This window comes from Adiantum capillus-veneris, chromosome 4 (genome assembly GCF_014529385.1).
Source record: "Adiantum capillus-veneris isolate H3 chromosome 4, ASM1452938v2, whole genome shotgun sequence".
NCBI classification, from domain to species: Eukaryota; Viridiplantae; Streptophyta; class Polypodiopsida; order Polypodiales; family Pteridaceae; genus Adiantum; species Adiantum capillus-veneris.
This window is the reverse complement of record NC_140934.1, coordinates 165,488,156-165,513,314: the sequence shown is the minus strand read 5'-3', so window position 1 is coordinate 165,513,314 and position 25,159 is coordinate 165,488,156. Positions and strand designations below refer to the sequence as shown.

Genomic DNA, 25,159 nt, shown 5'->3' with positions numbered 1-25,159 from the left:
AAGGCAACATCGTTTCAACGTGCAATGTTATATTCAATGTGTAGAGGCTGGTGAGGCTATCGTGATGGTGGTCTTCGTTCCCAATTCCCTGCTCTCTATGGTGCGGTGCATGCAAGATAAGGTAGAAAGTTTAGCTCTCTCTCTCTCTCTCTCTCTCTCTCTCTCTCTCTCTCTCAATCACACACTCTCTCTCACGTATGCTCTTTTCTCTAAAAACTCCTCCTTAATTAACTTCTTCCTTTAGGTTTACAAAAATTTCCTTTTATACCCATGCTGGGGTCTCAAATGTACAAGGGCTATATCTACTTCAAAACGAAGCAATCTAGCCGGGCAAAATGTCTAACTAATGATACAACTCAAAAGCTCATAGCCTCAAATTTCGCATTACTAAAAAATGAAAGAGAAATCTAATGGTTTTTGACAAAAAAATTACATTCAACTTTCTTTTTGTCTTGTAAATCAGTCCATACATAAGGAGTGTTTTTCTTTAGCAGGAGAGTCAAATAATGAGATTTATAAGAAAAATTATAGACTTCCTATAAGAAACTACAAAGACCAATGAAACAACGTAGCTGATGTTGGTTTTTGGGTTCAGGCCATGATTAAATAGATTCAATTTTCTTGGGTCTACATGTATTCCCTTTTTCGATACAATGGGTGAAGGAGTACGAGCGGAAGTGCGACGCGAGAGAGAGTGCGAGAAGAAGAGCACGACGATATGGTGAACTCACTCTACTGTAATGTGTAGAGCATAGTGAGTTCTTATTAGGTTTTTACAAAAGAATATGTGTACATACCTGGCGGCCCGCCCACTTACCTGGGCGACCACATTGGGCTTTATACCCCAACAACCTCCCACTTAAAGTCCAATGTGGTACTTTAAGTGTGAGAGAAGCTACTATACAAGCTAATATACAAGAGATGTAGAGAAGTGATGTACTACCCTACACCTAACTGCTTGCGAAAATGCGCAAAGCTCTGTAAGGGAAGTCCTTTTGTAAGTAGATCAGCAGGATTTTCTGTGGTGTGAACTTTGACAAGCTGAAGTTGCTTATCCTCGAGCATTTCCCTGATGAAATGATACTTCACATCCACATGCTTTGTCTTTGAGTGATAAACTGGATTGCGAGCCAATTGTATAGCACTTTGACTATCACAATATAACACAGGCATCTCTTCTTTGATTCCCAAATCTGTTACTAGTCAATTAAGCCAAATTGATTCTTTGCATGCCTCTGATGCTACAACATATTCAACCTCTGTAGTAGACTGAGTAACACAATCTTGTAATCTAGAACTCCATGATACTGCTCCACCAGCCAATGTAAAGACATACCCTGACGTAGACCTTTGGTTGTCTAAGTCACCTGCATAATCTGAGTCTGTAAAACCCTTTACACTTAGCTCCTGACTCCCATAGCATATATGTAGCTTTCAGGTATCTCAATATTCCTTTCACTTCCTCCCAATGTTTCTTGCCTAGGTTTGACATGTATCGACTTACTACTCCCACTGCAAATGCAATGACTGGGCGAGTAGCAATCATTGCATACATCAAACTACCCACTGCAGACGCATATGGAATCTTATCCATTTCAGCCTGTTCTTCCTCCGACACACGACAATCTTGTTTGCTAAGTTTCACATATGGTGGCAATGGAACACTCAGTGCCTTTCCCTTCTCCATATTGAAACGTTGCAAAACCTTGTCAATATACTCTGTTTGAGATAACCAAATCAACTTCTGTGATCTATCTCTCTCAATGCGCATACCAAGTATATGACTTGCCTCACCCATGTCTTTCATGTCAAACGATTTTGCCATCTTTGACTTCAAAGCTGAAATTTCTTCCAAGTGCTTGCCATCAATCAACATGTCATCCACATACAAAATAAGGATCAGCCAACTCCCATCCTTAGCCTTCTTTGTATATAGACAGTGATCGAACTCACTACGTTTGTAGCCTTGAGAAAGCATAAACTTGTGGAATTTATGATACCATGCCCTCGGTGATTGTTTTAAGCCATAAAGACTCTTTAACAACTGGCATACCCAATCTTCCTTGCCTTTCTCAACAAACCCTTCTGGTTGCTGCATGTAAATTTCCACATCTAAATCACCATGCAAGAACGTTGTCTTGACATCCATTTGGTGCAACACCAAATCTAATATGGCAACCAATGCAAGAAAGCATCTCAATGTAGTCATCTTGACCACCGGAGAGAAGACTTCCTCAAAGTCAATGCCTTGTTCTTGCTTAAAGCCCTTGGCAACAAGCCTTGCTTTGTACTTTGGATGACTATCATGAGCGGTGATCTTATATCTGTAAACCCATTTACAGGGTAGAGCCTTTTTGCCCCGTGGTAATTTAACTAGCTTCCATGTCTGGTTTTAATGCAGAGCTGTCATCTCTGACTGCATGGCCAATTGCCAATTCCCAGAGTCCTTCATTTGCACTGCTTCCTTGTAACATGAAGGCTCATTGCAATCAGTCAACATGACATAATTCATAGATGGAACAAACCTATCAGGAGGTCGCGTGACACGTCCAGATCTACGCACAATAGGTGGCTCAGGCTCAGCCACAACCTGTGGTTCCACTCTATCCTGTCCTTGCTCCTCTTGAGCCCTGACATTTTGTCTTGCATGTGCAGGTCCATCTTCTTGGAAGACAACTCTTCTAATCTCCTCAACCCTCTCTGGTTTAGAATGATATTTGGATTCATGAAAGTGAACATCATTGCTGCGGACAACCTTTCTGGATTCGGGATCCCAAAGTCTGTACCCCATCTCACCAGAATTACCATAGCCTAGAAAGATGCACTTTCTACTCTTTGGCTCAAGTTTGTTCCTAAATTCCTTTGGAACGTGAGTATATGCCTCAAAGCCAAAGACTCTGAGATGCTTGTATGAGGGCTTTTTGCCTGACCATACCATCTCTGGCACTGAATCCTTCTGCAAAACCTTGCTAGGAGATCTATTTACAAGATGAAAAGCTGTTGATACAGCTTCAGCCCAAAACCCATTTGGCAGCTGTGCATTAGACAACATACTTCTGACCTTCTCTTGTATGGTCCTATTCATCCTCTCAGAAACACCATTTTGAGGAGGATTGTAAGGAGCAGTAAGTTCACGTTTTATACCTTTTGACTCACAAAAGTCCTGAAAGGCCTTTGAAACATTCTCTCCACCATTGTCAGTGCGTAAGCATTTAAGCTTCTTGCCACTCTGATTCTCCACAAGTGTCACAAAAGTTTTGAAAACACTAAACGCTTCATCCTTGTGCTTGAGAAAGTAAACCCATACTTTCCTCGAGTAATCATCTATAAATGTCATAAAGTAAGAAGCTCCCCCTAGAGATAGGTTAGGCATAGGTCCACACAAATCACTATGAACAAGTGCCAACTGTGTATCTCTTCTACTGCTTCTATGCTTATGTGGCTGATGTGTTTGCTTACCATACAGACAATGTTCACATAATTCAAAATCATTAAATGAAAAGCCAGGCAAATAACCAGAACGAGACAAGATTTCCATTCCCTTCTTGGACATATGTCCTAACCGGCTATGCCACAAAGAAACGTTCGGCTGCTCGGTTACATTGATTACATTTTTAGAGACATTTGATACATAAATCATGTAAAGTCCTCCAGACTTTACTCCATGTGCTACTGTCATAGAACCCTTGGATATCTTCCACATGTTCTGTCCAAAAGTGGTGACGTAGCCAACATCATCAAGTAAACCTGTGCTGATCAAGCTCTTTGTAATTGCGGGAACATGTCTCACATTCTTCAGCGTGAAAGAAGAGCCATTCTGAAACTTCAATTGAACATCTCCAACACCTAAGATCTCACATGTCTGCCCGTTGCCTAGCCGAACATGATCTTTAGTGGTCACATAAGAGGTAAACCACTCCTTGTTTGGAGACACATGAAGTGATGCCCCTGAGTCTATAATCCAGTCACTCAGTGCATTTCCATCAGATGCTGTAAGAAGAGCTGAGTCCATTGTGTTCTTCAAGAAGTAGATGTCTCCTGACACTAGATTGTCATCCTCTACAACAGTGTTTGTCACATTTATTTCTTTAATCTTCAATGAGGACTTGTTCTTCTCACCATGGTCTTCAGCTTTCTCTTTGCCTTTTCCCGCTTTCCATTCTCTGCAGTCTCTTTTCATGTGACCCTTCTTGCCACAATGGTAGCATTCTATGTCACTCTTGCCTTTAGCACTGCGGGACTTGCTACGAGACTGATTCCTCTTTCCACCTTTGTACTTTTCTTTGGTCCTTCCCCTGACAACTAAGGCTGTTCCTTTGCCTTTGTCCATTGTCTTTCTTTTGGTTTTTTCAGTAAGCAGACTTTCTTCTACACCTGCTATGTTCAAACCATCTGGAGGTGCAGAATTACTCAAAGCTGTGCGAAAAGTGTCCCAAGTTTCCGGCAATGTGATCGACAAGAACATAGCTCTAACAGGTTCATCAAACTTGACACCTTGAGCTGACAACTGACTATAGATTGTGTTGAATTCATTCAGATGATTGGACATAGGTGTCCCTTCTTTCATCTTCAAGTCAACAAGCTTCTTAAGCCAGTATACATGTGAAGCTGCACTCTGCTTCTCATAAAGATCACTCAGCTTTAACCATGCTTGATAATCCGACATCTCGTCTGCTACATTGAAGTAAACGCTTTATGCCAAAGTCAGCATAATGGTATAAAGTGCCAATTCATCCATTTCGCTCCATTCATCTTCGTCCATATCTTCTGGTTTTATCCCCTTGAGCTTTATAGGTTTTATCTGCTTCTTTTGTACCAACACGTGCCAAATATGCTTCTTCCACAATGGGAAATTGGTTCCATCCAGCTTCTTGATATTGTAAAGAGCAGTGCCCTGTGATCCAGCCATAGCTACGCTTCACAGTAGTTTACATTCTTGGGAAAACTTCGGCAGAGTTTCCCCTGTAAACTGACCTCTGAACCAATATCAACCTGTCAAATGAACCAAGAAAGCTTCAGATTCTACAGAAATTTTGGCAGAGTCTCCTTTGTAAAATGGCTCTGGTGTACTAAAAACAGACCAAAAAACAGCTCAGAAAACCATTGTCTCTCTAACACTGTAAGCTGTGGGTAAACCTGTCCTGCACTTGTACTGTCTCTGACTGTCCTGTCACTGTCCTATAAGCATAGACTGCGACAATGCCTCATTGGCAGTAAAGCAAAGATGCAATCCCAACTGTCTAACTCACAGTCAATACATCCTAGCTGCCTATCTAAGGGTGCTCGAGGGATCGCTCCAAGACCTGTATCACCGAAAGGATCTCAACATTCGAGAATCCCCCAGCTCAATAAAACCTCACTCGACCCTCAACAAAGGCTGCAGTAAATCTGATAGTACATAGACTTCCCACAAAGTCATACATCCACAAATTTCCCACTGTATGCTGTAACCGCTGTGGCGGTTGTTTGCTGCGTGACTCACAGCCAGCAAACCCTCAACAGACATACATCATCTCTGACAATACATCCCATGTGGAAGTACCTGCAATGTCAAGATGAAATCTGGAATATCAAGCAGCAAACACAAGCTACCTGATGAACTAGTGGATGTCGCCTACAGTCTGTGTGTAGATGCGCCCGTGTCGTATGTGACACGCCTCCAAGAACTGTGAGCCGTCCTTCGATGTGTAGACAGCCACAAATCAACACTCTGGGAGTGTCGATATCCTCAGCACCTGCAGTCGTAGGCCGAAAACCCCAAATTTGCAGAGACGGATCTGCACCCGTCGAGACCACGTAGTCGAAAATGGCCTGCACAGACCTTTGTCGAAGCCGAACGGTGGCCGAGATGACCTCAGAATGAAATTCTGACAACACCACGAGATTTGGGGCCGTGTCTTCGGTTGTCGAATTTCACTCCAATTTGAGTTGGTGACTCTAGCCTCCTGCAGTGCTGCCCCGAGCCTCGATCTGAGCTCTGATACCAGTTGAAGGAGTACGAGCGGAAGTGCGACGCGAGAGAGAGTACGAGAAGAAGAGCACGATGATATGGTGAACTCGCTCTACTGTAATGTGTAGAGCATAGTGAGTTCTTATTAGGTTTTTACAAAAGAATATGTGTACATACCTGGCGGCCCGCCCACTTACCTGGGCGACCACATTGGGCTTTATACCCCAACAACGGGTCCCAAATACTCACCTACAGATTGGAAAAATAAACTATTTTTTGGATTTATGTATAAATGGTTTTGTGAAAGAAGATCAAACACGTATGTTAAATGTTCTTCATGCTCTTGCTCAAATGTACAAAACACCAAAAAATAACATTAACAATATAATGACAAAATCTTGATGGTCAATAAACCTTATGTTCATCATACGTGTGAAGGTAGTTGGTGCATTTGTCAAACCAAATGGCATGACAAGGAATTTGCCCCATTTGTGTTCTGAAATGTAGTTTTGTAAACATCTTGCTCAAACATTTTGACTTGGTGATACCCCGATTTAAGGTCAATTATGCTTTTTCTTTTTTGCCTCTTTTAGTTTGTCTAACAAATCATCAACCAGGTAATAGAAAGCCTATTCTTAAGGGTGATCTTGTTTAAAGCCATGTAGTCAATACACATATGAAAGGTTCCATTTTTCTTCTTAACAAGAAGTTTTGGAGCTCTATATAGTGATCTACTAGGTTTAATATGCCCTCAATCAAGTAAATCTATGATTTGGTTTTGTATTTTGTTGTGTGCAATTGAGTTTGCACGATAGGGTGCTATGCAGGAAGTTTCACTACCCAATATAATATCAATTTTACGGTCTCCAATGCATAAAGGTGGTATTCTAGGAGTCAAATCATGCACGAAACAATCTTTAAATTGTGAGAGAAAATCATCATGTGAAGAGTGATGTGGAGTTTTAGTTTTAATAGAGAGTTGGTTTACAAGCACTAGGTATGTCTTCTCTTGCTTTCTAATTGCTCGTTTGACTTGAGTGCGAGAAAGTAGTGAAAATTTTATATGTTCAAAGATTGCTTGGATGGAGAAGGATTTGTTTTCATGAGTGAGAGTCAATGTGCATGTTTTGTAATTGATTAATGGGTTAAATTCATGTCGAAAAGGCATTCCCAAAATGTAATGTGAAGAGTGATTTTGAGTTTCAGTTTTAGCAGAGAATTGGTTACAAGCACTAGGTATGTTTTCCCTTGCTTTCTAATTGCTCGTTTGACTTGAGTGTTATAAAGTAGTGAAATTTTTTTATGGTCGAGGATTACTTGGATGGAGAAGGTTTTGTTTTCATGAGTGAGAGTCAATGTGCGTGTTTTCTAGGTGATTGGTGGGTTAAATTCATGTTGGAAAGGCATTCCCAAAATCATATCAATACCATGTAGTGGTGCCACTAAAAATGTACGTATATGGCAAAATTCACCAATGCAAACTTCAATAGTGACTTGAGTTTTACAATTGAAATGTTGATTATTAAAAGTAGTCTTTACTTTATAAGGTAGAGAGAGAGAGAGAGAGAGAGAGAGAGAGAGAGAGAGAGAGAGAGAGAGAGAGAGTTGTGTCAATCATGCAGAGATGAAATCATGACTACTACCATCATCTAAGAGAATTGTGATATCTTCATGGTTAATTGTACCTCTTCACTTTGAATAAAGTGTATAAAGATATAGGAATACCTAGAGAAGTTTTTTCATTGGCATCATACTTGAGATCATAGCCCTCACCATAATTGTCTTCAACTTCATTGCTGTCAAAAATAGCATCTTTGATAAGGCTAAATGTTGCACCGTTTGGGCGGTTGTTGTTGTTTGGTCTTTGGTTGGGATTACACATGAATCCATTGAGTTGGCCATTGGAATGACCGTTGCTCTTAGAAGTTTTGTTTGGGCACTTATCTGCATAGTGGTCAAACTGAAAACATTTAAAACATTTCACCTTTTTATTACCGTTGGAAGGTTGAGGAAGACGTTGATTGTTGGAAGGTTTTTGGTTTCCCCTATGGTGGATGTTGCTATAGTTATTGCCATGGGGCTGAGAAGGTGTAGTAGAATTGTCAAATCTACATTTCTTGAAGAAGGTACGGCTTTTATTCATGTTCTTATCAAAGCTAGAAGAGAAAGGCATTCTCTTGTTACGGTTAGTGTTAGCCACTCTGGAGTTGACCTCCACTAGTTGTGAGCTCAATTTTGAATTTGAAAATCACGTTTGAATATTTGCAAGTCCAATGCAACATATTTGAATTTTCCTCCTTAGAAATTGAAAATCAAGTTGTTAGTTGCCATGAACCTTCTCTATGATACCACTAATGGGAGACCGGGAAAAAAAAAGCTTAAACTATTCAATTATTCTCACACAAACAACCATCAACCTCTCACCATCTCTCCCAAAATCCAAGTATACACAATTAGACAAGGACACTATACACACACATACACATAGGATAGACTTGATAGTGAAAACATGTAAGAGAAGGAGATTTAGACATAATTTATGCACACATCTTGCACAAGCTGGCTTAAAATTATAACCCCCAAACTCCACAACACCTCTTGTGGAGTTGAATATTTAGTTTTTTATTATTAACCTATTTTAGGTGCCAAGTATTTGAGGCCCCTCTTTACACTTTACACTTTAGTCCACAGGGAGTGGCTATCACTTATTGCATGACCCTTTATAGGGTGAGTTCTCACTAGGTATTTACAATGAAACCATACTGGCTTATTGACAAAATAACTAAAACATTGTGCAAATATAAATGGCCAAAAGATATTATTTGGCGCCTTCTCCTAAGTTCCTAGAATTCCAATTTACACATCATCAATCTCACCATTAGTAAAAAGAAAAAATAACGCACCATAATCAACTATTACACACCAACTATCCCAATTGTAATGCTAACCACATACAACAACAGGGTGCCCGATCTTGTGACAGGTTGGCTGGGTCAATCCGATTCACTAGCTTTCTAATTTCTATTGCATAAGCATAGATTGAGTGTCCATGTTGTTTGATGTTATTCAAGGGATTCAAAATGTGTAGCGATGTGGGCTACAATTGAAATGCACCTTTTGTTTTTGCCAGTGTCGAGTGCCCTCCTTTCCTAGTATTTTGAAACGCCTCCCTTGGCAAAGACCCTCTGGTCCACCCACTACCAGTGATAGCACGATTTCCCTCCTTTTACTAGCATTTTGAAACGTTGTTTTTGCAATGGGTTTGTGAGCACCCTTTGGGCAGTAAAGCCCCATGGACGATCGTCTAGGTGTGTTGGAGAGAAATTTTTTAGGAGTCACCTCCTTGTGCAAAGTTTCGAGAATTATTTGGGACTTGTGTGGCCACCCCTTGGGAGGTGTGAATGAGGACTAGTATGGGGCGAAGCGGCTTGGTGGAGTTTGTGTGGCCACCTTCTTGGAGTGCGAGAAGGAACTCAAGTACCCAGATCCTGCAACTTCAACCCCCCCCCCCCCCCCCCCCCCTCGCACAAGAGCCACATACAAATTGAGAGGTGATAACTACGCCCATTGGAATTTGATTATGCGACTTTGGTTCTCACGAAAAGGCTTATGGGACATTTTTGACGGCTCAGAGCCCCGTCCTACAAGGGATCCAAATAGCAACTACGGGTGTACCCACCTTCAAGATGACGAGTGTCAAAAATCGTGTGTCAATTGGGATCCTCATAATGCGAAGGCAATGTCGGCCATTGCAAAATCTCTTCAAAGGAAATTTTTCCAGTCATTCAACCTTTGAAAACTGCCAACGAAATGTGGTTCAAGCTTGTTGGAATGTTTGATCGGGATTCTACGATGCAAGCAATCAGCCTTCTTGGACAGTTATTTGCCATCTAGTTTCCACCTAGAAGTTCCATGCAATCATTCCTTATTAATGCTAAAGTTATTAATGATCAACTATCGGCTATGAAAAGTGCACTAACCAGTACTCAGTTGGCTGCTTTGGTTCTCACGAAAGTGCCAGAGGCATATGCAACACTGTCTAGGACACTTTCGCTACAATTCACAAAGGAAAAGATGATATTTGACAATCTCAGCTCTTTTTCGTTGAGGAGGAAGCCTTGTTAATAACTCAAGGCAAAATTCATATTTTTGAGAAAGGTGTGGAAGCATTTGCTGCTTCGGATTTAAAAAAAAAGATCAATAACCGTTGTTACAATTGTAGAAAGCGAGGTCATTTGTCTAAAGATTAAAGATCCAAAAGCAAAGACAGAGGTTCTAGAAAGGACAAAGATAAAAGCAAGCATCATGAGGAAAGTAGTGATAGTGACTCATGGAAGGATAGCAAAGAGGCTGCTAGTGCAGTGGAGTATGCACTGGCAAGGACTCCCACCTTCTATTCACATGGAGGACAGTGCCGCCACCAGATTCAGCTAGAGAGAATCTTGTGAGTGGCAAAGAGGGGCAAACAATTCTCCCTATAATTAATTTGGACCCTTGTGTTGGAGTTCAAGTTATCGGTGTTTGAACCCATTGGTCGGAGTTCAAGGCACATGCATCTAGCAAGGAACCAATTAGACGTATCTAAAATACTATGGATGAGTGCACCAATCCATTGTTATTCATCGGATCATGGAAAGGATGTGCTCCACAATTCATTATCTTGGAGTATTTTGAATGTGATGTGTTCACAAGTCATGAATGGGGATTCTTGGACGTAGTGTGGCCTACAGTTTAAGATTTCAAAAGGCACCGATGCTCAAGATGGCATTTTTCTTAGTACAAAGTTGAGGGTAGCAAATATGAGGTGTATCCAAGAAGGAGATGTTACTGGTGTCATAAAATCTAATATCTAACCAACCCAAATGATTTTCTCATATTAAACTGATCATTTAATGTGGGAGAATAAATAGGAACAAGGGTTAAGATATAGACATGTGCTTATAGATCTATCTCAACATGGGGCCAATGGTAAAGGGGCCCAAATGAGAGACGGTCTATCAAAGAGCAAGGCTAACCAATGGAGCATAAGACCTTAGGGTTAGCTTCATTGAAGACCTCCAATAATTAGTGTAAAAGTCCTTTGACCTTAGGTAAGCTAGGGATGAGCTTGAGGTGGAAATCCGGCCCAAGATTAAGGTGCTTGTCGCACTTGATGACTAAGGTGCTTGAGGTGCCTGATGATTGAGATGCTTGAGGTGCTTGATGATTGAGATGCTTGTCATGCTTGAGATGCTAGGGCTGTACTTGAGGTGAGAACCCTGCCCAAGCTTGAGGGGCTTAAGGGCCAAACTTGTGGTGAGAACTAGGCCCAAGTTTGAGGGGCTTGAGGTGGCACAAAAGTCAAAGCTAATCCCTACAAGGAGGGGGCGAGCCCTACAAGAGGAAGGATGAGAGAGAACACACACACACACTCACACAAGGCATGCTTGGTACAAAGAAAGCAAAAGGGACAGTTGTCAAGTTCCTTCTCATGTTGCCCTAATGGTGTGTCTGAAGCCTATTAGTTGGCCACCCAAGGGGTCCAATGATAAATTAGAAGATTTAATTAATTGTTTTTACATTTATCAAGTCCTCTCTCTCAAAGGGGAAAGGGGGACACTTGTCCCAAAGCTACCCTTGTTACTTGATTTACCTCCTGCTTGTGATTGGCTAGACCTAGAGGGGTTGAATGAGCTTCAAGCATGAGCTACAAGGGGGGGTCGACCAAGGAAGCTAGGGGCTTGCTTAGGGGTCTACTCTCCCACACACACTCTCATTCTGTGAAGTGCAAAGTGCAAGAGCTCCCTCTCCTTCTCCAAGCAAGTAGAGAGGTTGAGAGCCTACACCAACACTCTTGGCTATGGAGTACAAATCCAACCAAGAGCCATGCTTCAATGCTTAATTTTTCCATTTTCTCCATCTTCATTACTATGCTATTATGTATGCTAGCAAGAAGAGTGATGATAAGTAAGGAACTAATTCTTTCTCCTAAGAAAAGTTTCTTCTTCCTCTTCCCTATCCTCATTCCCTGCTAGCTCTCTCTACCTTCGAAGGTGTTTGAGGTCTTGGGAGTGAGGCTTGAGATAGTTAATGCTTTCCTCAAAGTTTATGTTATGCTCGTGATGCATGAAGCTTTCCATCTTCATTGCATCACCGAGGTCACAAGGAACACAAATATTGTATTGTAACAAGTCTCTCTTGATGGGAGAAATCATAATACAAATGCCTATTGGAGGGGGGACCGCCGGCTCCACATAAATCCGGTCCTCAACTGTTGTCATGTTCTCTAAATTCTCTCTCTTGCAAAAGTATTGTTCATGCCAAGTTAACTAAATGCTATGTTTATGTTGCTACCATCAATTATGTTCACTTGTTATGCTCACAAAGTAATTTCATAAAAGTACTCTCTTTAATTTCTGCTACTCTCAAGTTAATAGGCCAATTCCATTACAGCTGGGGTGTCCATGGTAGCTTCTTCATCTACTTAGTCTCACTTTTTATGTCCACTATGAGCTGCAGAGAGGGTGTTAGAGTTTTGGCATCTCAAATAAATTGCCCAAAGTGATCTCATTTTTTTTGGCTTTTAGGTATTTATTTTACTTATTTGTCAAAGTCTCGGTAGGGCAATTTATTGAGGTGGGTATATATGTGACCCCTTGCCCCCATTGTACATTAGAATCAATTATTCATTGCCAAGATTGATTGGTTCAAGAGACTCTCTCTCTCTCTCTCTCTCTCCTCGTCGGCTAGATCTTTAAGGTCTCTTGGGATAGTTTCCTACGACGTTAAAATAATCTTCTTCTCGTGTGTGTGTGCGTGTGTGTGGGTGTGTGTGCTAATAAAAAGAGGAAAATGGTATAACCTTTCTATCACCCAAGTGTGGTAGATTGGTTATGCCATTTTCCTCTTGAATAACAGGTCTTGAGTTCAATTCTCCTCGTCGGCTAGATCTTTAAGGTCTCTTGGGATAGTTTCCTACTACATTAAAATAATCTTCTTCTTGTGTGTGTGTGTGTGTGTGTGTGGGTGTGTGTGTGCTAATAAAAAGAGGAAAATGGTATAACCTTTCTATCACCCAAGTGTGGTAGATTGGTTATGCCATTTCCCTCTCGAATAACAAGTCTTGAGTTCAACTCTCCTCATCGGCTAGATCTTTAAGGTCTCTTGGGATAGTTTCCTACGATGTTAAAATAATAATAATCTTCTTCTTCTTTTTCTTCTCCTCTCTCTCTCTCTCTCCCTCCTACCTTCCTTGGTCTCTACGCTTCCGCATCGTCGACTTTGACAGTTGTGGCCATGTACTACATTACCAAAGCTTGTGCCACGCCGATCATTATGGTGGCAAAAGTCCTTTTCATCTACAGTTGTTCGATGGCGATCACGTCGTTGATATCCACCAAGGGATTATTCAGATAATATGTTTCCTCGAACATAATGCAATGATCACTAGAATCTTGCATCGATGCTACAAAAAACTTAGGATATTTCAAGTTTGTCATCCTTATAGAAGCACACCATGCAGCATAGAAACGATGGGTGGTGAAGCTGAAAAGGGCGTCGTGGTTAGGAATGGTATGAGCGTGGAAGGTGGGCCGATGAGAGGAGGGTTTAGCAAAAAGAGTTCGAGGGTGCTTCAAACAACACGATTCTAAGCAGGCTTAACGATTCTTGTATGAGGGTGTAGAGGATAGGGGCAACAATGGGCAAGTGCGCCCTATAGTTGGGATCCTTCGACGACGAAATTCATTAGCAATAAAGGAGAGAGCAGGATCGACAAATTGTAGCAGTGGGCCCTTCTTGTGCAAATACTACTGGAGTGGTTGGTTCTGACACTGTCAACCTCTTGTTGAAGACTTTTTCTAACTCGATATGCTATTTCTCTCATGCTCTTTTGTGGCAGCGCCATCTACCGGCTGTTGTGCTGCCCATCGTCACTCCTCGCGACACGCACATTTGGAGGAAATGCTTATCCATTCGTGCTCCCACTGCGCAAAGGCGCGGGGTTGGCATTATTGCCATCATCATGGTCACCAAAAGTGTTGCACCGAGTGGTCCAACACGTGCATCTGTACAGTGCCAAACTACTGTCTGGAAGTGCTCTGTAGTGCACCTCTCTCAAACTGATTCGTCCTTCTCGATTCCCTTAGCTCACCCCCAACTCACTATCATTCATTGGTAGAAGATCTCCATCGAAGCCCACATGTCAAGCGCACCTTTTGAGGCCCACTTCACCCCCAATTTATGCATCATTCTAGGGGCACATCTTTTGAAGCCTCCTAGCTCACCCTCGTTAATAGGTGGCACGGGGTTGATTCAAGGGATCAACGACGAGCAGAGGATCCACCGTCGATTCATTTTCAGCAAGCGTAAAAGGGAAGGGTCCCCGTCCACCGTCGAGGCTCGACCCCGCAACCTGTCCCTTCACTCTCCCACACTCAATCCATCTTGCCTAGCGCGTTATGTTGAAAGTAATGCGAGGCTTGCGCTATATAAGTCTTGCCCCCCCCCCCCCCCCCCCCCCCCCCTTCCTTGCTACGGTGATCCGACGGCCCAAAGCTCTCCGCCCGATCAAAAATACGCCCCCGTCGTTGATCCCTCGAGTGACACCCCGTGTCACTTATAAACGAGGCTAGCTCACCCCTAGCTCCTCATTAAATGTGATGGCCGAGATTCATCTCGTGATTCACAACTCCTCCCTCGGGCCTCCACCTATAGAGAAAGGTAATGTTTGCGCCATGGTTATGGACTCTTCTCCATGCACCTTGGAAACTTGCCCAACGAGCATATGGTTCGGACAAGAGAGAGAGTACCCGGTACTGACTACCTACCAATTACGATAGAGAGAGAGAGAGAGAGAGAGAGAGAGACTTGTCCGGGCTGTCCCTGGTCCCTGATGAGCTTCAGGAGATGGAGACTCGAGACAGACCCTAGAATTTTGCCGGGCCCAGCAGGCACGTGGCCGGAAGTAGATCGTAAGGGAAAGGGGGGAGTGGGCCTGCTGCTCCTCTACTCTCTACCCATCCTTTCCCTTCTCTCTTTTCTCTCTGAGAGAGTCCTCCATCTCACAGACCCCCGTCTTCCAGTAAAGGGCGATGGCGATTTTACTTCTCCAAGTATGAGATTTCAGCGAGTTGTGAGCAGTGGCGCATCCTCTTTCCTTACTCCCTCCTCTACCTTGAAGCTGTCTCACCCCTCTTACTACGGCAAGTATGCTGCCCTTGGTGATCTCTCTCTCTCTCTCTCTCTCTCGGATAGTGGATCTATTCTAGATTTGATAGTTAGTGTAACTTGTATGCGGTGTGTGTGTGTGTGTGTGTGTGTGTGAGAGAGAGAGAGAGAGAGAGAGAGAGAGAGAGAGACTGGTTTTAACGTTGTAGGAACCAGCCCAAGAGACCTCAAAAATAGAGTAAGTGTTTAAATGGAGTATACCCTATATCAAGGAGCGGTTTTAACAATTCCCTTTAGGGACTAATCATAAATTTTAAGCTTAAAGGTTTATAATATGAAAATTTGGGTTTATAATCTCCTATGCACATGCAGATAGTGCACCACGAATTCACACGAGCAAGAATAGGAAAAAAAAGATCTATATTGTTTATCTTTTGCAAAGGCATCAATTTATGTATGTGCTATCATCGAGAATTCTAGTGTACCATTGTAATGGAATACCAAGGCACAATTTTATGTTTTATATACCTTATCGGTCTCATGTTGCTTGAGAATCTTTTGACTTTGTTTTGAAGATGTCAGTTTTGTGAATCTTTTAAACATGTTTTGAAGCTTGTAAGTTTCTACCTTTTATAATGTACACGATTTTTCTTTTCATTTATCTTTTCTCTTTATAGTGTATTATGTAATCACATGCCTTTCTTATTTGAGAGGGTAAGAACAAATGACTTAACTTAGTATTGTAGATGTAGATAAGAAAATGTCTTTGGAGTACTATATTCTATAGGCGTTGGTAGCATGGATTGATATACATGGTGCATTCATGTATGTAATTCAATTTAATTAATAAATATAAGCATGTGCATATATAATATTGAACATTTTCTTTGCCTATACTAAGTACTAATTTTACGTTTTGACTCCATATCTCTTGCTTATTATGTATGTTCTCTTTTTTTTTTACAGAGTATTGTTAATGATCTCATCTTGGTTTTTTCTTTTGTAAAGGAGTTGAATAAGCATACAAGCTTGGCTCCTCCTTCCTCATTACTCTCTGTAGAGAAACTTTCAATGGATTTCAACATGTATGAGGTTCAATCTAGTCAATCAGAGGCAACCCACAATATCATCTCAGAGCATGAGGATAACAATTGGTCAAGCCGATTGTCCACCGAACATTCCATCTCCTCCAAGTCTCCTAAGCTTGCAATTCGTCGTATAGAAAATAATACTAATCGTCAAGTCACTTTCTCTAAACGTCGAAATGGTCTTTTGAAGAAGGCGCATGAGCTCTCGGTTCTTTGTGATGCTGAGGTTGCTGTTGTTGTCTTTTCAACCACTGGCAAGCTCTCTGAGTTTGCTAGTTCAAGGTTAGTTTACTTTTGTCAACTTAGTGGTATAAAGAAAATATGTAGCTTTTAGCACAAATATGCAAGGATATATATGCTTGATGTTTATAAAAATAGATATAAGACTCGTAAACTTTGTTAACAAATTATTCCAACATTGTTGCATAAAGAATATGCATAATCTCATGTATATAAAATTTAGATATGTATTATTTTGTTATAAGTTAATTTCTTATTTGACTTCATCTTTATTTCATCGTCAAGATTTAAGAGTTGATTTTTTTTGTTAAGAGACCTATTCATATTTTCTAAAAGTCACTTTTCAAGAATTTTTATAGGTTAAGGTAGTAATATCGAGTTAAAGTATTGAGTATTATCAATGATTGTAAAGCAAATAAATGAAGGTTTATAATATTTGATTTTTTTATATTTATTGATTTTATTGTAATTTTTTATTATGTTTAGTTTCAACTTATTGAATTTATTTACTTGCAGAGAGAAGAATTGATCACTCACTAATTGAAAAACAGTTTGGGAAGAAATTATATAATTTTTTATCATCGAGATAAATTTCATTTATATAATAAATTATTATCATTAAAAATCTATTAATATTTTTTTATAATTATTTTGATAATATCTATTGGTTAAAGATAATAATTTATGCGATATATTAATATTATAATATTTATTTTTAAAAAAATAAATTATAATTTATTGATATTATTATTAAATTAAAATTATATTTTATATATATTTTGTTTTATTTTTAATAATATAAAATTGTTGCTTTTTATTGTTGTTATGAGATATACAATGTTTATTATAATTTTAGTATAATCTTTTGTATCTTTATGTTTAATAAATTATTGAATGATATAATTAGTTTTTCAGTAATTTATTAAAATAATGAAAGATTATCTTTATAAAATTTTTCATAAATAATAAGTTCAAGTTTTTTATAAGTTAATAGATTATCTATGTAATTATAATAATTTAATAAAAATTATCTTCATTAAGTTATAGAGTTGTTAATGATTATATATTCATCTCTTTTGGCTTTACTTGAAATACATTTAATTTCAAATTTTATATTTCAAAAATTATCTTGCTCATATTATTGTGATTACAATTATCAATCATAAAAGAAAATCTTTTTTGCAATCCTCTTTGCATTGCCTTAGGAGGATTTTTAAAATTTTACAATACATTTACTCATATATCGTTTTATTATTCACAATTCGTGTTTGTAAATTAAAACCTTTTTATTAGTGTTTATCTAACTTGATAGTGCTTAGTTTCCTTATGGTGTCTTCTTCTTTAGAGTTGGATGTCAAATTTCATTGTCTAGTTAGTAGCTCACTAAACTAGTCTACCTTTTATTCTAAGTGTTGAATATTATATTGTTTTTTATGGTAGCTTTGTACTTATCGTTGATTCAATGTTTATATCGTTATTGCTTAGACTCTAATCTTCAAATTGGGATATGTAGTGTGACCAAAATTATCAAACGCTATGAAGATCTTCAACCTCAAAATACAAATCAAATATTGTCACAAGAAAGAGAGGTAATTTTTATTGTTCACATCTTTATATGTCTAGAGTGTATCATCATTATAGTCTCTTATAGTTCAAAAGATTTTGATAAATATATTTCTCAATTTCCTTCATCTTTTAATAAGAATCTATGTATACTTGAAGCTAGTATGTTTATCTGAATTTATTTAATCTAGCCTTCAAAACTAGAAAGCATACTTGAAGCTTAAATACTTTTCAGAGCTATATCTAGAATTAAGTTTTAAGCATACACTTTTTATTTGTAGTAGAATCTAAATAGAGATATGAAAATTAATCTCATTTACGTACGTATTAGATTTATATGTTTGTACTTTGAGTGGATTGATTCAAATCATATGCTATTGTGTTTTGTAGTATTGGAAGCACCAAGCTCTTCACCTAAGAAAACAAGTTGGATACTTGAATGATTTGCAAAGGTAAAATCTATTTTAAATGATGATTTGAAGCTTGCATATCTAATGTAGTCAAGCTCTGTAAAATGAATGAGAAGCTCTTTGTATTTGAGAAATATATTCTTTTGGTTAAAGAGATACATTTTATCTTATATAATTTTACTTATACGTGGATTTCATAAACTTTTTATAGCTATATGACGGGAGGAAATGCTATAGATCTGTCCTTTAACGAGCTAAAAAGTATTGAAACACATTTTGAATCGATTATGGATAAGATTCGTGCTCGAAAGGTAAATGTCTGTCACTATCATTTATATTTATATTCTTACTCTATGCTTGAATACTTTCTTTCTTATGTGCTAGAATGAGTATTTCTCTTTGTTATTGTCTTGTATTTTGATTATTGTATCTTACTTGATTATTGTCTTCTATTTTCGTTTTCTAGAATGAGCTACTTGAAGCGCAGACTCGAGAGATTATAAATAAGGTAAAGCTTCTTCATGAAGGCTTTTGCATTTGGTACATTAAATTAGATGGATGTGCATAATTTTCATCGGTATATTTATTCTCTCTAACGTGCACAATGTACTATATTTGAGTATACACTTCATCACGCACACTGTAATGTTTTCAAGTAAACTCTTCATACATCTTGACCGAAGAGAGAGAGAGAGAGAGAGAGAGAGAGAGAGAGATTTCAATGTCACAAGAGGTTTGACTTCTAGCTCTAAGTTATACAACTCTTATAAGTTCTCGAGAATGAACATTGACTATGATATACATTGTCATTCAATGTTAGGTAATTAAAGGTAATATTTTTTTTCATGATTTGTAAAAAATATTTACATAGTAAAGAGATCAAGACAAGATTTATTTATTATTGTGTACAATATATACGGAGCAAAAATGAGCAAGCATGGAAGAGCGAAGAGCGTTTAATTTTATGAAAGATAAAGGATATCATTGTTGAAAGCTTTGTAATCTCTAATGTTTTAATCATGTTTGCTCTTTGGAAATGCATCTCTTTAAAGAAGAAGCGAGTATTGTGAGAATGCTATTTATTTTCTCATGTAATTTGTATGTTACATTTGGATTATCACCAATGTTTTTGTGGATCCTTCTTAATACGGTTATTCAAACCTCCATGACTTTATCCATGTTGTCCTTGTCTCATTCTTAAATGGTAGCCTTGGTAATACAGCAATCAAAATTCACATGTGAGGTATATTCTCTATCTTGCTAGCAATAACTATTATCTAGTAAGCGTTGTGAGAATGCCATTAATTTTTTTATGGAACCATGATGTGGGCCAAGGTCCTTTAAAGGGTGTGGAATTCCCTTCACGAGAATAGGTGGGTTACAAAGGCAGTTCATTAAGGTGAACGATAGGCTATCTTCTAGGTATGAGATAGTTGGAAGGCCGAAGCAAGTCCTACACTACTTGGGTTCCCACAAAGGAATTATTGGCCGTTGTCACGTCCTAATCGTGCATAGTGCAAGGGTCTTCCATGGTGGTGCCCTAAGGAAGTGGAATAAGCCTACCTCACTAGGTAGTCAAGGTGATGCCAAAAGCAGTAGGTGAAGTACTAACAAAGGCTCTACCTTGGTACTTTCAGGTGTGAGCTAGAAGTAAATTGACACGTGACACATCCAATCCTACGTGTCCGTGGACAAGCTATAACATGACCATGGTTCAATTCAGCCAAGTTAGTCTAGAATAGGAAGTGTTCTGGCACTTTTGTGAGTCTGTTCGCAGACCGTGCATGGCCAGTCGCTGAGCTAGATGCATATCCTCCGATTGCACACAACATGATCATCAGTATTCCCATTAGAATCCATCAGAATCCATCAAGGGAATTTTCTAGTGCATTAAACCTATTTTCCCTATCTTTGACATTTCTCTCTTGTGACTTTTGTTGAAAAGTAGGTAGTGCAAATTTACTAAATTTGTATAAATAGAAACCTAGCGCTAGCACTTTCTGGCAGAAGAGGAAGCAGGAGCACTCGCTCAACAGGCAACTTCTTAGCAGAACCCCCAAGAGGCCTAACATTTTTGCTCTATAGCATAAGCCCAGCGTTTTTGGACCAGATCACCAGCGTTTTTGTACTTGCAGATTCCCGGCGACAGTAGACAGCAGATCAGCCCTAGCGTTAGCAGATTCCAATAGCAATATAGCAGATTTCCTAGCGTTAGCAGATTTCCCCGCAAGGTTGGTTTCCAACCCTAGCGTTTTTGGTTTGCAGATCAACCTCAGCGTTTTTGCATATCTTCGCGACAGATTTAGCCCTAGAACCAGCGTTTTCAGTTTTCGACCTTTAGACATTGCAGAACAAGTCCCGAACCTCGCAGATCTCACCTTCCCGCACGTTCAGATCCAGCACAGTTTGCAGATTCAGCCTGGAAAACGCAGATTTCAGCATCATGCAGATTTCAACATCTGCGTTTTCAGCACGTCGTCGTTGCATCGCCGTCGTCATCGACATAGAGTCAGAATTCAGCAGATGCAAGATTTGCAGATTTCAGCCCCTTAGCATCTTCAGACTTCAGCCCGTCTCGTCGTCGTCCTCATCGTCGTCGACAAGTCCAAGCATTGTAGAGATTTGTGCAATCATAAGTAGATTGCTCTCGCCATAGAGAGTGGGGCCTTCGGAGGAGGGTTTGACAACATTCTGGTGTCGTATTCTCTTCTCTCTCTATCTCTCAGTCTCATGCACTTTCATGCACATTGTCCATTCACTTTGTTGGTGTCCATTGCACTCTCTCATTAAAGAACGGAAGGCTCTTCCTTCCATAAGTAAAAGGAACCTTGTGCACAGTTTGGAGCACTCATCTTGAGCAAAGTTCAACGTTCACTTCCGCTGCACCTTACATAAATCTCGGTCCTACCATTGAAAGAAAAGAAAATATTTTCACCATCATCCTATGAGGATTTTTCTTGATACGGTCATCCAAAACTTCCACGACTTTATGAGTGTTGCAAAGCTGAGTATAGCCTTCTTGGGTGCTAGTCTTTGTAATAGAGTGGTTATTTTCGATTTTCAATTAGGCTTCTTTTGTTTCCTTTAAGCTTTCCCTTTTTGCATTGGTAGTGTCTCCTCCTCTGCTTGAGTCACAAGGCCTCTGGTGAAGTTGGCAGGTTCATTTTTGTTTGCTGCTCTTGAGCTTCAAGCTCATATTCAAATTCCTTCTTGTTGAAGGGTTTCTTTCCCTATGTACTTTTAATGACTCCCCTTTCACTGTCTGAGCTATCTCAATCTGACACTCCTCTTGTTTTATCATTCGGGCCACTGTACCACTTGAAGGACATAGAGGTGCTTTAATTAACCACTGTCCCTCTGTTATTACCTCAAGAGCACTGTTAGCATCATCAAAAAAGAATAGATAGTAGCTGTTAGGTAGATACTGTATGTGAGAGGGGAAAAGGCCACTACTTTCTCAGTTGGTTGCTATCCATCCCTTTAGGGAGGGTCTGGGACCATATATAACCCTATAACCACCTTATTCTGTAGCTGCCCAAACCAGGAGTCCAGATCCTGATTATTAATTGTTACTGCATCGCTTTGAAGATCCCCCCCTTGCCTTCGGCGACTTGAGGATGAAGGCCTAGAGCTTGCTTCATTGACACCCTTATCATTGATCCTTCAACATTATGGTTGAAGGATGTTTCCCTGATGGTCTGTCATCAATCACCCATACCCTTCCCTGAGGAGATATTTCATCTATTTTGTGCCCTTGCTCAGCATGACTAGGTAAAACATTCCGGGCTTGTTGTTGAATAACAGAAAAGGGGAGATTCATACCTTGGTACTGGGGGTTTGTAGGTCGATACAAGGGGTTGTAGTGCCTTTCATGATCAGGTATGCTTGTAATATTAGCATAGGTCTGCTGAACTGGGGCCATAGGGGCAAAGCTCATCTGAAGCTGCTGGGGGAATAGGCTATGGCTGAAGCTTTGATTTTCAATGCTGACTTCAGATTGTCGTGGAGAGGCCTGGCTCCTACCGTATTAGTGGGGAGAGGCACCAAAAGAGGGCCTAAGCTGATGGGATTAGTACATTAGGGAAGGAGGGAAACCTGTTTTGCAACGCTTCTTGAAGCACCATAGCTGTGTCCCCTTCCGTCGCAAGGAAAGAGGGCGACAACTCGTTAGACAAACACAAGGGGAAAGAGTGCAATGAAGAGGTTGAATGAATAGGGCACGGAATTCGAAGCAGACCATATGACCATCACCTCCCTATCACATCAGAGCTTGAAGCCTGCTTGTTTTGAAATCTCCTGATTTTCCTCTTTTTGACCTACATAAGAGCTTTGAACTCTCAGGACCCATTGTGGACCGTTGGATAAAAGCTTGTTGATTAGTGCCACCTGGCAAGTTAATGATGGAAAGCTTGTTTTATCCCTATTTCTTATAACAGAGGCATTTAACTGGGCAATGTCTTTTGGGTATGTAGGCCATTGTGAGAGATAGTTGGCATTTGTTTTCCTATCCTATTTTCTGTGTAGTATGTAGGCCATTTGTTTCTGGTTCTTCTAAATGACTTGAAGGGCTACTTTGCAAATATAGAAAGAAACAGTGAATGAGCGTCCTCGGTTTTTTTGGCCATGATGATCACAAGAAGATTTATAAATTTTCTCATGTAGGAAAATGGAGTGTTTTCCAGTGTTTTTCATACAATGCATAACATCATGAGCTTCTGCTCGGTACCTAGCTAGGTATGTGGTGCCTCCCTCACAGAAGCTCATGATGTTGAGGTAAGTCACAATGTGGGAATTATTGTAAGAATTTGTCCAAACTTCTTGTGGATGCAGGGGAACAATCTTTGGACAGAGAACAATCTGCTGAAGCGAAAGGTAGTTTTCTGTTACTTGGGAGTGGTGTGGCAGGTTCTGTGTTTTGATGCTCTTTGTGTGGTGGCATATAAATATATACAGATTGAAGAGGTGTTGCAAGCAAGTGGAGAGAATATTCCAACAAGTTGTGTGACTGCAAGTGGTGGGAGTGGTGCAAGTGGCAGTGACAATGGCAAATTACAAGTGCTGGACACCAAACTGAAGCTTGGATGAGTGAGTTTGCTGTTAGGTTCGCATCCATAGTGAGGAATATGCTCTACTTGAGAGAGAGATCCAAGCTCCATGGATACCTTCTTATCATGCAGGTATTTCCTTGAGGGCTTTTAGAAGAGAGAGAGAAAGTAGACTTTTAAGGTTTTGGTTTTTCATGTGGCCTCTCAAATACTGATCAATTACTTGGACCTGGTTGGTTGGAGGCGCATAATATTTGGTAGGATTACAATTTTCAAGTTAAAGAACGGTCCTTTTTTTAGTGTAAAGACGTAATTTGAAGGTTCACTTGGAGCCTTTTTTTGCGAGCACATACATCTGTTTACACACACACACACACACACACACACACACACATTTTTTTTGTAATGTCTACACACACACACACACACAAAATTCAAAGTGGCTACCTTGTGGATTCCACTTGTTTCTCCAAGGCTTTCTTTTATCGTCGAATTTAAAGGCGTCGGAGTGGACATACAGGTTGACGCCATAGTGGTTATCTAGAAAAGAATGGAACGTTGAGAAAGAGTTAGTGCCTAACAACACCAACTTGGGCGGTGGGGCATGCAAACATGGGATTTGCATTTTGCCCTTACATGACATTTGTTAAAATGTAAGTTTCATTCGTCCCCAACATGTATGGATTTCACGCTTTGCAAAAGGGTATCGGGTGTTGGAATTATTATACCTATATTGCCATACTATGTATTCGTCGAAGTTATACTTTCTAACAACAAAAGAAACTACAGAGAAGCCTGAATCAAGGCATAGTGGAAAAATTAGCTTTATACTGCAAGAACAAACTCCTCCACATTTCTACCCTCTACACATGTTTGTTTTCTTATTGCTCAGCTTCTCAAATGTTGATGCACTTAGAAAATCAAGGCAACAAAACATTAAAACCTGAGAAGTAAGTCAACAATGACTTCAGAATGCTCTTACTCATGTGCAAATAAGGCTAATTTAGTATAATCTTCCTTTTGTATACTGGTTTAAATGTCTGTTGGCTTGCATCTTTCTCCATGTCCACGTGTTGTCAAGTTTCTATTTAATGAAACTGAGTAGATGTAAGAAGAAATTTGAAAAATCAAGGGGGCGAGTGAGAAAAATAAGAATAGAACTTTCAAGTTTGAAGGAACAATCCCAAGAGGATCAAATGATCCCACATGCATGCGTGCACACATAGGTCTCAAGTAACGTGCAGTGCTCAGAAAAAACTTTTTTCCAAAAACTTGACAAACCTACGTATGCAAAACAATAGAGGTAAATTGACAAAATTTGAAGGTTTTTACACCAAATTACACTAATTTTTTCAAAATTTTGTAGGTTTTCCCACCTTCAAATATAAAATTTGGAGGTAAATTTCAAAATTTGTAGGTTCGATTACACTAAACCTAGGTTTTTTTCGAGCACTACTAACATGTCCACCTTCGGCTTTGCATTGAAGTCATGGTACATTCAACATGCATCACTCTTTTTATACTTTGGTATTATCATGTGCAATCAAGACTTTATTGATAATTCCCCTATATAGCAAAGACATCCATGGAAGAATGGAGATTGCATATGTGAGGAACTAGAGCAAATGAGGATTACCAATGCCAACCACTTCAACCATTTCTTCACCTATTTTGCGAGCAATGTTGTACAGCCTTGAGACCATCTTGTGACAATGT

The 25,159-nt window shown here is 39.7% G+C and overlaps 1 protein-coding gene across 5 annotated transcripts; it reads left to right on the top strand.

Annotated features, from left to right (window-relative positions):
• Window positions 1-14,680: 14,680 nt before the first annotated feature.
• LOC147460307 (agamous-like MADS-box protein MADS1) lies at window positions 14,681-23,791 on the top strand. 5 transcript variants are annotated; one of them, XM_086511390.1, is made up of 8 exons: window positions 14,681-15,136; window positions 17,939-18,014; window positions 18,379-18,440; window positions 18,610-18,709; window positions 18,865-18,906; window positions 23,061-23,132; window positions 23,229-23,270; window positions 23,352-23,434. In XM_086511390.1, the coding sequence occupies exons 1-6, from the start codon at window positions 14,685-14,687 to the stop codon at window positions 23,130-23,132; spliced, it is 804 nt and encodes a 267-aa protein (XP_086367516.1). In that variant the 5' UTR covers window positions 14,681-14,684; the 3' UTR covers window positions 23,229-23,270; window positions 23,352-23,434. The 5 variants fall into 5 exon arrangements, with proteins under 5 accessions (XP_086367516.1, XP_086367514.1, XP_086367518.1 ...); XM_086511392.1 differs by lacking the exon at window positions 23,061-23,132 and adding an exon at window positions 16,106-16,467 and having other exon boundaries at window positions 14,978-15,136; window positions 23,352-23,791; XM_086511391.1 differs by lacking the exon at window positions 23,061-23,132 and adding an exon at window positions 16,106-16,467 and having other exon boundaries at window positions 14,994-15,132; window positions 23,352-23,791.
• Window positions 23,792-25,159: the final 1,368 nt, after the last annotated feature.

Coding starts and splice junctions, on each gene's coding strand:
- LOC147460307 (XM_086511388.1), top strand. CDS start 14,715: ATGGTTCGGACAAGAGAGAGAGTACCCGGTACTGACTACCTACCAATT. Junction 18,015..18,378: donor TATTGTCACAAGAAAGAGAG/GTAATTTTTATT, acceptor TGTGTTTTGTAG/TATTGGAAGCACCAAGCTCT. Junction 23,271..23,351: donor ACAATCTGCTGAAGCGAAAG/GTAGTTTTCTGT, acceptor AAATATATACAG/ATTGAAGAGGTGTTGCAAGC.